This window comes from Juglans microcarpa x Juglans regia, chromosome 6D, assembly GCF_004785595.1.
Source record: "Juglans microcarpa x Juglans regia isolate MS1-56 chromosome 6D, Jm3101_v1.0, whole genome shotgun sequence".
NCBI classification, from domain to species: domain Eukaryota; kingdom Viridiplantae; phylum Streptophyta; class Magnoliopsida; order Fagales; family Juglandaceae; genus Juglans; species Juglans microcarpa x Juglans regia.
The window spans coordinates 31,211,656-31,227,829 of record NC_054604.1 but is presented as its reverse complement, the minus strand read 5'-3'; the positions used below and the strand labels follow the sequence as shown (position 1 = coordinate 31,227,829).

At 35.5% G+C, this 16,174-nt stretch overlaps 2 protein-coding genes and 1 non-coding gene across 6 annotated transcripts; 1 reads left to right on the top strand and 2 right to left on the bottom strand.

Moving 5' to 3' along the window:
- Positions 1–851: 851 nt before the first annotated feature.
- On the top strand, positions 852–5,151 carry LOC121234115. Of its 4 annotated transcripts, none has more exons than XM_041129931.1 (3): positions 852–1,021; positions 2,054–3,941; positions 4,403–5,151. In XM_041129931.1, exons 2-3 carry the CDS (start codon positions 2,070–2,072, stop codon positions 4,730–4,732), a joined length of 2,202 nt encoding a protein of 733 aa, XP_040985865.1. In that variant the 5' UTR covers positions 852–1,021; positions 2,054–2,069; the 3' UTR covers positions 4,733–5,151. The 4 variants fall into 4 exon arrangements, with proteins under 4 accessions (XP_040985865.1, XP_040985866.1, XP_040985868.1 ...); XM_041129932.1 differs by lacking the exon at positions 852–1,021 and adding an exon at positions 1,045–1,351; XM_041129934.1 differs by lacking the exon at positions 852–1,021 and adding an exon at positions 1,045–1,592.
- An 876-nt stretch (positions 5,152–6,027) lies between these two features.
- TRNAD-GUC lies at positions 6,028–6,099 on the bottom strand. Its single transcript has one exon. It is a non-coding gene; the product is annotated as a tRNA-Asp (tRNA).
- Positions 6,100–6,504: 405 nt separating this feature from the next.
- Positions 6,505–10,850, bottom strand: LOC121235534. Its single transcript, XM_041131879.1, has 9 exons — positions 10,807–10,850; positions 9,509–10,701; positions 9,272–9,390; positions 8,953–9,077; positions 8,513–8,612; positions 8,109–8,189; positions 7,850–7,966; positions 7,369–7,454; positions 6,505–7,162 (listed from the first exon to the last, which is right to left on the bottom strand). The coding sequence occupies exons 1-9, from the start codon at positions 10,848–10,850 to the stop codon at positions 6,928–6,930; spliced, it is 2,100 nt and encodes a 699-aa protein (XP_040987813.1). The 3' UTR covers positions 6,505–6,927.
- Between the last annotated feature and the right edge of the window lie 5,324 nt (positions 10,851–16,174).

Sequence of the window (16,174 nt, the reverse complement as noted above, 5' to 3'; positions counted from 1 at the left end):
AAAAAAATTAAATTAAGATTTAAAAAAATTAAATTATTTATTATATTTTGTGTGATAATTAAAAAAAATTGTAATAATAAGATGAGATGAATATTTTATATCTCATCCCGCTTGCCAAACATATCCTAGACTCGGAAAGTGTTTCAAACCTTATTCAACAAGAGCTTTTCTTTTTTGTCTGTAACAGAACAAAAATGAAAACCATACAAATAAATAGATTGGACCAAACATTTTCTTTTCTAATTAGATATAATACCTTAAAACTTTGAAAAAATTAATGGGATTTTCAACCTTGAATTTGGGATCAACAAAAATCTCTCGTCTCTATCCCTCTTCATCTACATAGAAAAATGACTTTAGGACCACCAACAAATTGATGGTAGCACAATGAGTTGGTCACTTTGTAGTTTGTACTCTTTTTTTCTTTAGTGAGTTACTTTTTTGCTAGTTCCGTTCAGCATGATGTTTATGAAGGGGCATTGCTGTCAACAACGAGATCCATATTAAGGACCCTAAAGTAATTTTCAGTTAGGGGGTGGGATCTGCAATTTTACAACGTTAATATCGATAATTAATTATTGGGAAACAGTCAAATTAAATGTAGGATTCCGGGCTTGATATGTTATATATATCTGCACTTCCCGAAACCTTAAGATAATGATTTCTGTCAGTGATTTGTACACCCAACTTTTTAACGCTCAGTGCACTTCACCTATTGCTTAATGAACATATATAATCTCAAAATTACCTGCTAAACTAGAGCCAGAGCTGCTTTGCGTTGAGGTTTTCATTGTCTTTTTCATATGGGTGCTCTCTTCAAGGCTGTCTTAAAAAAAAGGTCTTGGAAGAAAGAACAAAAAAAAGCACACGCTTAAAGCTCTGCATATGAATCTATGATGTGGTTTTGGAGAAGTTTGCTTTTTTAGACATAAAACTGTTGCTTAGCAGCTCACTGTCTTTCTTTGCAACCCTTCCTCGTGTGTGAGAGAGAGGTTTCACTCTTAACATTCACTCATATCAGGCATGCTTTCTCTCTCTAACGTTGTCTTATCCTCAACTTTAACTCTTTCTCTCTCTCTCTCTGGAACTTGCTTTTTGTGTTTTTATTATGCAGCTTGCTTTACTGCTCTTGGCATGGTTCTGTCTGTCTTTTCCTTTTCCCTGCACTTTTGTTGATTACTGGGGAAGCGTTTGTAGTCCTCTCTGGGTCACACCGTCCTGTTTATTAAATTGGGCTGTTGGGTTTTGGTCTTATATAGATTTATCGTGACTTTCAGCTGAAGAGATTGAAGGACATGATTGCATCTGCTAGTCGTTTTTCTTTCAGTTCACTTCTCTGAGATCTAGTGGGGTACGGCATTTTTTTTCGAGCATTTCTTTGGAATGCAGGGGAAAAGTAAAGTTGTTGTTTTTAATAACTATAATGTAGCTTTTTTATTTGCTACTTTACTAGTTTTTCGGTAGTCTGTATAGACCATAAGATTCCTCGGTGTTATAGGGTTGCAGTATTTCAGGATCAAGATTGGTTTTTTGAGGTTTTTGTGATCGTAAAGTTTGGATCACTTATGGCTTGCGTGCCTTTCCAAACGATGGTAATTTCCGGGGTTAAGATCATTAAGTACTACTGCTAGTTCTACATTGTTTGACTTTGAATTGTCTTATCTAATATGCTGATTTGTATTCATACTTTCATGAATTATAACTACGGATTTAGTTCTGCAAATTGAATCGACTGGATTGAGTATATCTTCATAGGCAAGTGTTCTTCATGATCTTGTTTTGTGCTTCCTTCATATGTGATTTTCATGTATTATTACGAAACTCAATGGCAGATCCGCATATATTATCTATAGCTGATGTACGAATAACAGCATAAATTATGCATTATTTTCATAGAGAAGGCGATTGCGTTTGTTATGCTTTTGTGTCTAGAGATGTAATTCCAATCATTTGCACATCTCACAGCAAGGAAAGCTTTTATACCAGCGTGCCATTACAAACCTACCAACATTATTGATTATGGATATTGACTCAAATTCTTTATGTGATTCAGAACTGGGGAGCTAACAATGGGACTAGAGATGGAGTTGGACTTTCATAAAAGTTGCAAAGTTGGTCTGAGTCCGAACACTGTTCTTCCATCTCATCAAGATTGCTCAAATGTTGAAAATAGAAATTTGAAAGGGAATTCCACTTGTAAAGATGAATCATTGAGCCTAAAGAAGGACTTCATAGAGATTAACCTTTCTCGCCATCGCAGTTCTTCCTGTAAAAGCATACAAAATAGACCTGTTGGACTGGAAGGTAACATTGAGCTCAAGCGAGGGTCCATGTATCAAAGTTCCAAAGAGGTAAGGAAAATGAAGAAAAGCACAGTTGAAGGAGGGAGAAATATTGAAATTTGTCGTAGTAGTGACACCTCCCTCTCTTTTAGAATTGTTGACTCATTGTGTGATTTAGATGAAGAAGGAAGATCTCCCGTGGTAACTTTGGATTCAAACTTTAGTCCAACATCTGTTTGCAGGCCTTATGCAGAACCGTGCTCGTCAGATGGCTTTCTTGAAATTTGTCTCAATTTGAATAGCAGGGATAACCCTGCTGATACCTTAGGGAAAGATTCAGTATATCAAAATTTTAGAAGTGATGAAGCAGTTGGTCCTTTAAATGATGGTAATGAGCTTCTTGAAAGAGAGAGAGTTCACTCATTGCACAAGTCACTTTCTGATAAGGTCGAAATGCCCCATTCTCATTCACCATCGCACAGTGATTGCTCCTCCAGAGTCAGCTCCAATACCAGATTCAGCCCTATCAGAAGTCTGTTTGATCCATTCAAGAAGTCCAAATCCTTGCGAAGTCCTTTGGGTTACATAGTAGAACCCGGTGGGCTCAAAGCATCTGGGACAACAAACATGAGGAGTAAAACATCCAGGAAATCTTTGCTGCATGATTTCTCAAATGCAGCGAAGGTATCACGAGTTGATCCTCGGTTTGTTGGAAGAGAGAACCACCACTCAGTAGTTGCCTGTTCTCCTGTTCACCTACATGGCTATCTCAAGTTAAAATACAAACATGAAGTGCCATTTTTCGAGTTCTCTTTGAAGTCCCCAGAAGATGTTTTTGTCGCCAAGGTGTGGAAGACAGATAATGCTTTCCAGTGGGTATATACTTTTCACTCCCTTGACGGCAGAAAGAAGAGCAATGCCAGTGGACGGGGATGGAATGGTGGGGACAGAGATTCCTCCATGGTGGGCCAGATGCAAGTTTCCTGTTACTTATGTTCAGAACTAAAAGATAGTGGAGTTTTTGTCAATTCTGTGGTGACAGAGTTTGTATTGTACGATATTGCGCATGCAAGACTAAATGTTGCAGCCCAAGAAAATGGTACCCCTGATACTGTTAAATTTCCCAAAGGTTCTAATCCAGGCTTGGCAAAGGAAACATTTGAGAATGATAGGTCTCACTCAATGAAGGTCAAACTAAAACAGCGACAAGCCTCTGATAATGGTGATTTTAATTCTTCAAATTCTTACCCTTGGGCATCAGCAGAATTGCATCCAAACCTGGAAATTGCAGCCATTGTTATGCAAGTACCATTTGAGAAGAGAGAGAGCTTGAGATACAAGAGAGACGATAAAATTAGTGATGAACTGATCCCAAGCCTTCAGAATCATTCTATGATTGAGCAGACAAAAGAGGACCTCCATTATAGCAGAAGTCCCGAAAAATTAAAGGTGTTAATCCCAACTGGAAACCATGGTTTTCCAAGTGCTGAAAGTCAAGGCCCTTCATCATTATTAGATCGTTGGAGATTAGGCGGAGGCTGTGACTGTGGTGGCTGGGACATGGGCTGTCCCCTCACTGTTTTAGGCAATCCTTGTATTCAATGCGCTAAAGATCAACCACTCAACAAGAATCAGCAGCCTTTGGAGCTGTTTGTTCAGGTAGGCATCTTGTTTGATATTGGTTATTTCTAGATGCAGCATTTATACAAACGTGTCTAAAAATGGGGCAAGTTATTTTTATAGCTGCTTGCTATTTAATAATTGAACCTAGTTTTGCTATGTCAGTGCATGTATTAGCTTCTTAAGGGGGGGGAAAAAGACTTCTCGAACTAGAGCAAGGATATCTTGCACTTATCTCCTTTTGCAGCTCTTGAAACTCGAAAACTATAGTCGGTGTTTGAACTAAAATTCTTTTCACCTTGCAAGAAAGACTAACAGTTTCAAGGTGCATAATGAATCTTCATTGCTGGAATGGTGCATAAAGTTAATACCACATATCACTTGCACCCACTAAAAAGCATTATCGCTCGAGTTCCTTCGTGGTTATTCATTCCGAATGCACTAATGTTATGGTTATAATTAGCATCTAACAACCCGTTTATTTTTATTTGCACATATAGGGAGCAAAAGAGAGTACACCATCCCTGACCATGACAGTTGTTGAAGAGGGAGAGTATGCAGTTGATTTCCATGCACAGTTATCCACGTTACAAGCATTCTCAGTTTGCGTTGCCATTTTGCATGGCACAGAAGCTTCAATCGATGCCAGGAAGGACAGAAACAAACAGTTATCACAAAACAATTCGCTGAAAGTGATTATTGACGATGACGTGAAATTTCTAATCGAAGCAGTCACAACAGGGGAGAAGACAAAAGTCACTAAGATGGTAAAAGATATCCCACCATCTTATGTGATCAATCCTCCGTTTTCTCCCATTGCACGAGTGTAGAATCTACACTCATCAATCATCTTGCTTAGTACAGCTATAATGGAATTCTTGGAGACTCTCCCAGATATGTTTAGAGATGGCCCCAACCTCAGATGTGTTTAGATGATTACAGTGCGTGCGGGTTGTTTCCAGCTGAGGTGCCAAAATCCTTTTAAGTTATGTTATTCAATTCATTCTTCAACTCCTATAGAGTTCAAATCTAAATAGAACACAGCATTGTCCATATTGTAGCTTGATAAAGAGGGAATAGAAGCAATCATTAGGTTGCCTAGAGTGAGTAATCCTCTCTCTTTTGCCTTGTGTGTATCATGAAGGATATGGTGCTAAGGAAACTAGATAAATACCATGTTCTCAAACAAGTTTTGTATCCCCGAAATAATGAATAATTGTACTTATAAAAAAGAAACAACGAATAGTTTCTAAGAGTGCGGTAGAGTGCGGTGCACGGGACCGGAGTTTACTTTGTAGGAGTGGGTTTGAAGGGCCTTGCCTTGGAGAGAAACAACGAATAGTCGCATGCCTTTCTTCAGAAAGAATTGTCTCATTCTCAGACCCATTATCTTAAGGAAAATGCTAGATCTTCCGCTGGGAGCTCCGCTGGGGTCTAGCAAGTGTGTTTCTATATGTTTTTTTAAGTTTTTTTTTATATAAAATTTTTTAATAATTTTAAATATTTTAAAAAAATAAAAAAATATATCATAATATTATTAAAAAATATTTTCTTAATCACGAAGTAAAATAAAAAATCATAAAAAATATAGGAAGTATTTTTTAATGATTTTTATTTTTATTTTCTGATTAAGGAAGTGTTTTTTTAATGATATTCTAAATTTATTTTATTTTTTTAAAATATTAAAAAATCTATATAAAACATAACTTTAAAAAAAAAACACATGTAAAATAATACTACACCCCAGTGGGAGCCCCCAATGGGGGCTGTAGCATTATCCTTATCTTAATACCAACCAGTATAATAAATAGGTAACTATTTACAGGAGAAAAGACTTATGCCTTGTTTGTTTTAACAGTTCACCTAACTTCATCTTATCTAATCATTATAATTTTTTTAAATTCTTATAAAATAAACAATTCAACTTTTTCAAATCTCAAAATAAAACTGATATTAAAAATATATATTTTAACAATTTTTTTAATTTTAATCTCACTCAACTCTTCTCCGCGAAAACAAAGCCTTATTTTGAGATTCTTGGTAAATGGCTTTGAAATGAATCCACAATCTAAAATTCTACGTGTCACAATGCGGGGCTGTAAGAGGATGAACGAAAAAGATAATTCGCCGTTGCCGGGGATCGAACCCGGGTCACCCGCGTGACAGGCGGGAATACTTACCACTATACTACAACGACATTGCTGATGGTGTGCCGTTTAAAATTATAATTAATATGAAAAAAATGGACCTAGATTCCATAATGGACCAACCGCGCCTTGTAATTTATTTACTGATACAATTACGAGCACGGCCCAGGAAAAAACGACAAAACAGATTGGGAGAGCCGAAAGAATGTTGTGAGTTAGAAATGGTTCCAATGATTTACAGGTTTCAGCCATATCTTACCTGTTCTAATGCGAATTTTGAGTTATCCTTTTAATTAGCTGGAAGTGATTTATTTTAACCTTGGTTTGGTCATTATGTACTACTGGGTTTGCTTTTTTATTCTATTATAGTCAGAAGCACTAGTTGCAACTTACAAACCAAGCCTGCATTTGAAGGAAATTATGATGGAAAAATGATAACTCCAGCAACTTCGGCATTTGCACCACATAAACATTGCAACTTTATTGACAACAACTTCTACAATGCTCTGATGTACAGAAAGTGGGCACACATCTGTGCTGTCTTACATTTCCAAGAATGATACACTACTTATACTGAACAATAAGGAACTCTGCCAGACAGACAACCCATTTCGTCTTTTATTACAAAGCTACACAACCAATGACAAAATCAGATTTCTGTATCCTACTTCCTGGTTAAATTTTCAATAGAAAGGAAAAAAAAAAAAAAAAAAAAAAAACAACAACAACAATTTCCAACCAATGCTTCCAGAAATTTTCTCAAATAAGTTGTAGATCTGGATTTCCTTCATTGCCTTTACCACACCTATAATTAAGAACAAAATTTTGTGGATGTTGTCTCCATAAAGAAAACCTCTATTGCACAGGCTCTTGAATCATCATGAATGAAGACCCTGTAGTCTTGATGGTGATGAGGATGTTGATGGTGTGGATGATGATGGCAATAGGATCGGTAATTGCGACGATGCACCATCTTCTGTGCTTTGTTTGTATTGGGTTCTTTGAGCATTATGTTGTGGCACCTCTAAACAAAATAATCTCTTGAAGAATTCATACGACCCAAAGAAGATTGCTCCTTGAGACATATACATGACCAATCTTGGAGTCAATCCCCTGATTAGAAAGATAAGAATAAGAATATGCAGGTCATGGATACAGATACCAAAGCATATTAAGGTAATAATTATGACAAGGAGAGACCAGTTTAAGGGATAAGCAGCAGAATAAATTAAATAAGCTCATGGATATGTCATCCTAATATATTAATTGACAATTCTCTCTCAAAAAAATGACAACAGGCAGAACAAGGGCAACGATACCTGTAGAGGCCTCGCAAACCTTCATTTTTGCCTATTTCTCGAAGGGTGTGAAATACACTGTCATATTGGTTCATAGATCCTGGAATCTGCATAACATCCACCAAGAGCAGAAATAAAATATAAACATAGTTGTATTGGTTTGAAGCATTTTATAGGATAAATCTATAATGTCACCTAAACCCGCCTTGTTGGCCAGGCAGTTCTATTTCTGAACTCACTCATATAGGCGTACAATAAGAGTTAGGCATTGGGATATGACATTAACAGAAAACATCCAATCTGTGGAAAGTCTTACAGGGAGGGAAAAAAACTCTTTCTAATCTAGCCAAAGAATAAATTAATCTGACTTCATACTCATCTCACAAAGCTAGTCCAGAAAAATAGCATAGATAATGCTCATGTATATTTTACAGAATGGTGTGCTAATTGCAACAAAAACTAGCCTGAAAGAGCTCCATGAAATTTCTACAATCAAACAGACCTGTGTCTGTAATCTCGTCTTCACCACATCAAAAGGAGTTGTGAACAAAGCAGCAGTGGATCCAGCTAGTCCTCCACAAACTAACTGAGAGGATGGAAGAAAACATCTTAAGATATCCTGTGTAATATTTGATATGGACAAAAAGGAAAAACTTTGCTAGAATCAAGTCAGCTAGTAGCCATATTATCATAAGAAATAATACTATATTATGTAGGGAAAATTAACTCAAATTTGAGGCATGAAGAAGGGACAAACAGACCGTCTGCAATGTGCTGACTGGAGCAGTAGATTCTATTGATGACAACATCATCACTTGCTTCAAGCTTTCATATGTGTAGAACTGCACATATTGGTAGATAACCTCAAAAATCACATGCAGAAGTAAAAAAGAAGGGTTTATAATGGTGGGATAATAAAAGAACCGTTACATGATATAGCCAAGTCTCTCTCTCTCTCCCCCCCCCCCCCCCCCCCCCCCCCCCGGCTCTCTCTCTCTCTTTCTTCTTCTTCTTCTTCTTCTTTTTTTTTTTTTTTTTTTTTTTTTACATAACTCATTATTACATGCATACAATAGAGCCAAATCTGTGTCTGCACACGGCTCTTTTTGCAAAGATGGCCCCTGTATTTAGGCAAGAACCCATCTAGTAAGTTGGAGAACCTGACCTTGATTATTGAGTGAGGAACATTCCTGCAGAGTACTGCTCCCCACCCAGCATACAATGAACGTAAACCACCCTTTCCAATAATTCCAAGCAATGCATTCCTGCAAAAACAGAACAATGAGTAACATGGAAATAGCAAACTACCAAGCAAACTACCAAAGCCAAGTCTTTTTTTTTTTTTTTGTTCTTGGGGGGGAGAAGAAGAAAGAAACGTTGCAGAACCAAAGCATCATATAAAACAAAACATATTGGATTTTAATCTCACAATCAGAATAAATAAATAGCAAAATCCAGAAATATACAATATTTTACCAATGGTTGAAACAAACCAATCCCTCGGTTGAATGAATTCCAGATTAAAGACAACATCAAAATCAATGCATAGTAAGCATAAAAAGATGTACCATTAATAAAGATAATACCAGGATCTTATAGTTATACCAGCAGTTCTGATAGTGTGAACCAACTTGCATCTGCTGTTTTATACGCTCGCTAGGAGTGAAAATGAATGAAGTAGCAATGCTTGCACAACCACCAGCCATACAAGGGGCAATAGAGTAATACTCCTGCATGAAAGAAATAGGTGAGACTCGAAAGCAAATTAGCGTTACACTTACAATCAGAACCAACAGCCAACACAAAATAATTGAAGACTTTCCACAGGCTTCTAAATGTGTTCCACTCAGCTTTCTCTCCAACCCTACCCCATATAACTTTAAAAAAACAACACTAAATGAGGGGATAGGAAAGGCACAACTACCTTTGGGAAAAGAGGAAGCAAAGCTCCTTTAACTGATTCGTATGTGTAAGTGTAAACTGCAGAAATCGGAGCTGAAGAAGCAATATTGGTAGCAATTCCACGATAAAGTCCAGTCAAACCTGAAACCAACCTCTACCAATCGTCAAAGTGGCATTTGGGCACGTTTACAAATTGAAAAAGAAAGTCTTTTGGGTCTCTAAAACTTTGGAAAGCAATTCACCTTCTAAAGCAACTTACCTCTATCAGAAACAATCGACTTTCCAATGTAACAGATAGACTTCTGCTCTGCACGGCATGACTGAACAACTGTCTTAACTGTGTCAACAGGATGTAAACAAAGGCTTACAAATATACCAGCCAATGCCCCTGCGAAGGCATGCTCTTGCTTTGCACGGGCATAATGAGGTTTTTCTGGTGCTGAAGGTTGAACTTCCATTTTGAATTCATCCTCAATAACAGACTTTTGGGGTTGTTTTGTGTTGTTCTCAGGCAGTCCATTCGCATCAGTCTGACGTTGGAATTCTCTAAATGCACTATTACACAAAGCTAAAGAGGTAGTTTTTATCTCAGAAACACCAATATCTGACATATGATAGTCTGTATATATACCAGAACCCGGGCTCCGTGAAACACAAATATCTGCCCGACTATCCTGGATTGACTGAAGGAAATAATCTTTATACAGAGTGGACATTTCTGTGGCATTTGCTGCCAAATCTACAGTATTAGGTGATGATGAATCATTACATTTGGTTAAGTCAGAATCACAGTTGGCCAAGTTTGCAGGACAACCCATATCTCTTGAAATGCAACTCCCACCAGTTTTCTTGTTCTCAGTTTCAGTGAGTTTTATGCGATACTTTAGTCCAACAGGAATGGTTTCACTCATCCATCCATATATATTTCCCAACTCATATGAGATCTTTACACTTGAAAGCCCCTTTTCCTTCCAAAATTCATTAGACGTGTTGTTATGACCTCGTAGTAAACTCCTGAATAATGAGTGAGTGTAATTTTCGCTACAACTTTCGAATGCTGACATCTTCTGGGTTGCTTTAAAACAGTCTAGGTTTGGCTGTACCAAAGGTGAGATATTGCCAGCAGTTGTTATTTCAACACAAAAACAATCATCATCAGCTGAAGTTCGTACCTTTCCATTTCCTTCCACACCCAGATGACCCAATATTTTCTCTCGTTCAAAGTTTCTGTCATTGTAATTAAAATTTTTCTTAGCTTGGAGAACATCAAGAGGACGACTTGCACAGTCCCATATCTGACCAACTGCTGAGATGAGCTGAGTTGTAGTTACCACAGACTTGGGTTCAGATGCTTGATTGTCCAGATTATTTTTCTTATCAGAGGGGGCAGGGGCATATTCTTCATGAACAAAATCAGGAAGCTCAAAGGATGCCCCCTCAACTGGGAGAGACCTGTATTTGATTGAACGTTGATCACTTCTAGGTGGTTTATTACATCCAACCATTTTCTCAAATCTTATAAGAATTTCCTTTGACAAGTAGACACTAAAATAATACCTTGAAAGAAGTAACTGCAACACGAAATCAATAAATTGCATCATTGTGTGCAAGTTGATAATATATTCTTAAAGACCTTTTTTTTTTTTTTCAATCTCAATCTATTTATCTCATCATGTAAACCAAACTATAGGTATTTAGACTAAAGACATTAACCAAACTTTAAATAACCTTAACCTACTGCTTGTATCGGCTACATAACAAGACAAATAGCAAATGATTGACAACGGAAAAAACAGGTGTGCAATACAGAACAGAGAATAAAAACTACCGGATATGTAGATATCATATGTAGAAAAGTAAACCACCGTACAATTTCAGGAAAAATTCCATATGCAGACATGGAATCTTATGTAAATAACTAAAACTTCGAAAGAAAAATGTCTGCCAAAATTATAAACCAACAAAAATCGGAGTCTTTTAGCAGCTATACTAAAACACCGTAACAAATTAAATTGAGTGCATCAAACCAAAAATGAAATGACAGCAGTATGATGTTGAGAAAATAATTAGCAATTTCTTTTAGTTTGTTCTACTTGACTTTATAAGTCCAATGACTGTGAATCACCTCATACTGAAAATTGCACAGATTAGTGTAGAATTTTTTTTATGACAATAGTAGCATTACAGAAAAAAAAATCTTTTTTTTTTTTTGATAAGTTGGGTAAAAAAAAAAAAAAAAAATCTTTTGAAAGCACTTCACTCTTAAAAAGTTCGTGAGATAATGGAAAAGGATGTGAATGCTGAATAATAGAATTCTCTTTTTCAATCAAAACACAACATAATATACGACATTCAACAACTTCCCATCTACTCATAAACGGTCTTCAAATCAGCACTGTCAATGACAAAACGGGATATAAAAATAAACACACTAAAGAAAATATAAAAAAATATTGAACCATTGGTTGATTAAACTAAAGCATTTAACCCCCGTTATTACCAATTCAATCTCAATCTCATTGTGATCGAAAAGGCTTATGAAACAAATGACAATCAAATTGGTTTTTCTTTTCACTGTCAGATTGAAACTCTGAAAATTTTGGTCTTGGTTGCATGCTCTAGTCAACCATTGGAAATACCCAAGCATTTTCTTGTATTTTCCATTCTTCTTCCTTCCAAAGGTTTATTTATGTGTCTCCTATGCACATCCAGATTTAGACACGAAGCCATTTTGAAAGCTCTCTTTTGAAGTAGACAAAATACTATCTGCCTTTATCTAGACATAAGGTTGGCGGCTTGAAAATACAGAACCCACACGTCATAGGCAAGATTTCACACTTCATTAAGCAAACCAGACAGAACAGTAGTACAAAAGCATGTCGAAATAATTTACCAGTCAAGTCCTTCCCATTTTTACTGAGTCAAAATTGCGGATTTCCAGCTTCTCGGATCCAAAGAAATACAATGAACAGATTGACAATGACCGAACCCTGACCAAAAATAAAAAAATAAAGTTATAAAGTAACCAACACTAACTGAGACCTTCAAACAACATTTGAAAAAAGAATCTTGATCTTTACACCCTAAATATACCCGAATAATACAGATTAGTAGAGAGTGGTTTCATTAAACAAGTATATCCAGATTTGATAACAGTAATAGTAGTGAAGCAAATTAAATGGTAGCATCTAACAGTTGTTTTGGACTTCAAAATATTTCAACATAATCAATTGGCAAACCCAAATTGAGTGCAAATCCAGTGCATATAGAAATTGAAACACGTGCTTAGCAAAGTCATTATATTGCAAAATGAGCACGTTACAGTGATAAAACTAAATATTTCTTATAAATCTTCAAACTTTACATATGTTCATACTCGAACGAAATAAATGCTAGAACCCAAAACAGACCAATAAAGCAACTATCGCAGCTAATACTTTCTTCCAATTCCCTGAGTTTTATCACCAGCCAAACAGAAAAATAAATCGCAAAAACGAAAAAGAAAGTTCAATTTAGATGTGGAGTTTTTGAGAAGTGGAACCTCGAAAAAGGCGATGATTCGCGAGACAGAAGCAGAGACTCGGTGGTTCTGCAATTCATTTTCTCGAGAAAATAATCCGGAGAGAAGGGTCGGGTTTAAGGAGGAGGGGCGATGGGTTTATATAGGATTTGGACCGAACAGAACAAATTCAAATTATGCTCTCTCCCTTTTTCCAACCCATCAAAAATTCTAAATTCCAATATTCTGAAAGCCCCCGTGCTGATGTGTCGTGGGATAGGCTGGAAATTGCGGGAAGATTCCGATGCTACGGGCTGCACCGTATGGCTTTTACCTCGATTCCGAATATTTGACTATGAAAAACATTACAAATGAATTATATAAAAATAATTTTATAAATTGATATGGTATAATATAATTTATCAAAATAAAATTATATAATTAATTTTATTACAAAATAGATCAAACAGATTATATGAAATCATTTGATCAGTTTATAAAATTATTTTTATATAATTTTTTTGTGACTATAACAGTACTTATATGAAAACATATTATTCTATAGATTTTATCCATTCAATAGTTGTCATGATCCCATCACTCCCACAAAAACATACAGTTGATTTTTTTTTTTTTTATAAAAATATATTTTCGATAGAAATATATGTAATTTTTAACTTAAAGCTTTGTTATTCTCAATCACGGGTTTTATTTAAGTCGTTTTCCAATGAAATTATTTTAAATTTACTATATTAGTCAATATAACAAAAGATGGTAATTTAAATTAAAAATGAAGAATGGCATATTACTCGATCTATATACCTTTACGAACATAAGCACCGAACTAACAATCTTTAACCTTCTAAACTCAAACCTAAATAAGCACTATATACATATATATATATATATATGATCATATCACACGATCGAGCTTTATTATAACTTTGATAGCAGTACTGAAAGTTTTCCAATTTTAGATGCATTGATGTTGATAATTAATAATGGTGCATGAATAAATCCACATCATGATCACTATTGTCAAGATCATGATGACAGCAGTACTGATAATCTAATATTCAACCTAGATAATGATAGATAATCTAATCACTCTGAATGATCATGATCAGTTTCCCATGATGATCTCCATCGTTATATGCATGATTTCCATGTCCCAGCTTAATTTCATCCCACATGCATCGCCCAAAGACAGTGAAAAGGACATGCACAGATGTTTCTTGTCTCCACTCTCATGCAGTACTATATATATTATTTATCATGTGCTGATCAGGACATGCATGTAGAAGGAAAACAAGAAACAATATATAAAAGAGTGAAATAATACTTCAATGCTGCATGCAGCTTTTGATCTTCTCATCATCCCTAACTACAAGGCTACAAAACAGTACTTTTGTTTTGGACTTTGATCCTTCATGTTCAGAATGGTGGTGATTGGTGGAGAATGGTTCAAGCTGGTGAATCAGAAGAAAAGAATCAGATTGTACGTAGTTTGTTGGAATTTTCATTGGGTTAATGCAGGCTGTCATGAACTTAAGAGATTTTTGGACCTTTATGGAGCAGCTTCCTTTAATTGCTTTCAAGGAAAGGACATTTTTGGCTCTTAATTAACCCAAACATATCTTGACAGATTATATGTACATGATGGTTTCAATTAGATGGTCATGATAGAAAAAGCATCACGGGAAATTTTCAAAACACGCCTTTAATGTTTTATAACAAATTTTGTTGTTTTAAAAACATTATTTATTGTTAGGACGGTTCATTCGGACTGTATTTTTTTCCGGTTTTATGGATTCCAGTCTAGAATTGTTTCGAGCCGAACCCGGTATCTTTTATTTATTTTTTTTCGATTTGAATGTTTTGATTTTTTTTTTTTTTTTTGCGGGGCATTGTGGCTTGTCCATCTCTCCTTGATCTGTCTTAATTTTGCAGGACTTCCATTGCCTTTATAGCCTTTCATGTGTGTGAAAAAAATGAGAAGGAAGTCGATTCTTTGGTGTTTACTGTTTATAGCCTATTACGTGTATGAAAAAAAAGAGCAGGAAATCGATTATTTGGTGTTTATTGCCTTTATAGCCTTGATCTGTCTCCTTGATGTTATGATCCAACTCCCCCTTCAAAATGGTGTTGAGCCCTAGCACCACCCTTCTTATATGCCACAATTTCCCTAGCATATTGAGGTTCTATCTTACACTCACTCCCTATCCTACTCCTCCACCCTCACCTAAAATCCGCCAAAGTCAGCCTTAGCCATGGAATCCAAGAGCTTGTGAGGTCGAGAGAGACCTTTCTTAAGTTCTTTTTTTTTCACCTCTCTTTTCCATCAAGCCTCTTCAAGGAAGCTAGCTCAAGACCCTCTGGCGGATCAACTCGGAATCTGTGTTTTAAAAAATTCGAATTCATTCAGGTTCTGGTTCAGGTATATTCAGGTTCTCGGGCCAGAACTCGGATGAACAGTCCTATTTATTGTAATAAGATCCTTTACAATTTTTGTTTTTAAAAAATTCAATACACTGATACATTTTTATATCAATGATGATAATGATCATCTGTTCCATATCGCTGGCTTATCTATATAAGATCCAAGCTAGGAACTTACATCAAAACATGACAGCATATCCTTATATAGTAGCCAGAGTTCTAGAACAGCATAACCAAAAAACAATAAAAACATGAAATGATGCTTCTATCATAGTCATTTGAGCTGACTGCTTAGTATAGTGGCCATGGGATACGTACCTCACCAATCATAGCACAGATATTCTGGATGCTCTATCTGTCTCAATTTTAAGTTATAATCAAACGGGTGATCTCCATCGTTATATTCTAATTCCCCGTAGCTCAGTTTTGCTCTCTATCATCCCAATAGAAAGTAAAAAAGGATTTTCATATCTCCCTTCTTAGGATATCTATCATGATCATCGAGTAATGTTATACACTATACTCTTATCCTATTTTAATCATACTAAGTAATATGTGACATATTTATGATCATTAAATAATAAATAAGCATGTATAAATGATCATTTAATGGTGATAAATGTGATATATCATATTTAGTGGGATAAAAGTGAGATGGTAATACGGTGTATAGAATTTTTCTTTTTAATATAACAATTCTAATCCATGTGCTCTTTGAACATATGAGATGCACATATTTTTTTAATAAAATTAAGGGCATGTTTGGGGGATGATCAAATGAAATGATAGTTTTGTGCATAGTAGTAAAATAGTTTAAGTTAAGTTGTTTAATTGGGTTTTGGAAAATGAAAAAGAAAAATTTGAATAAAAATATTATGAAATTAAAAAAAAAAATTGTTTGAATATTATTTTTAATATTATTTTTATTTTGAAATTTGAAAAAAAAAATTGTATTATTTTTGTGTTTTGTTGGAAGTTTGAGATAGT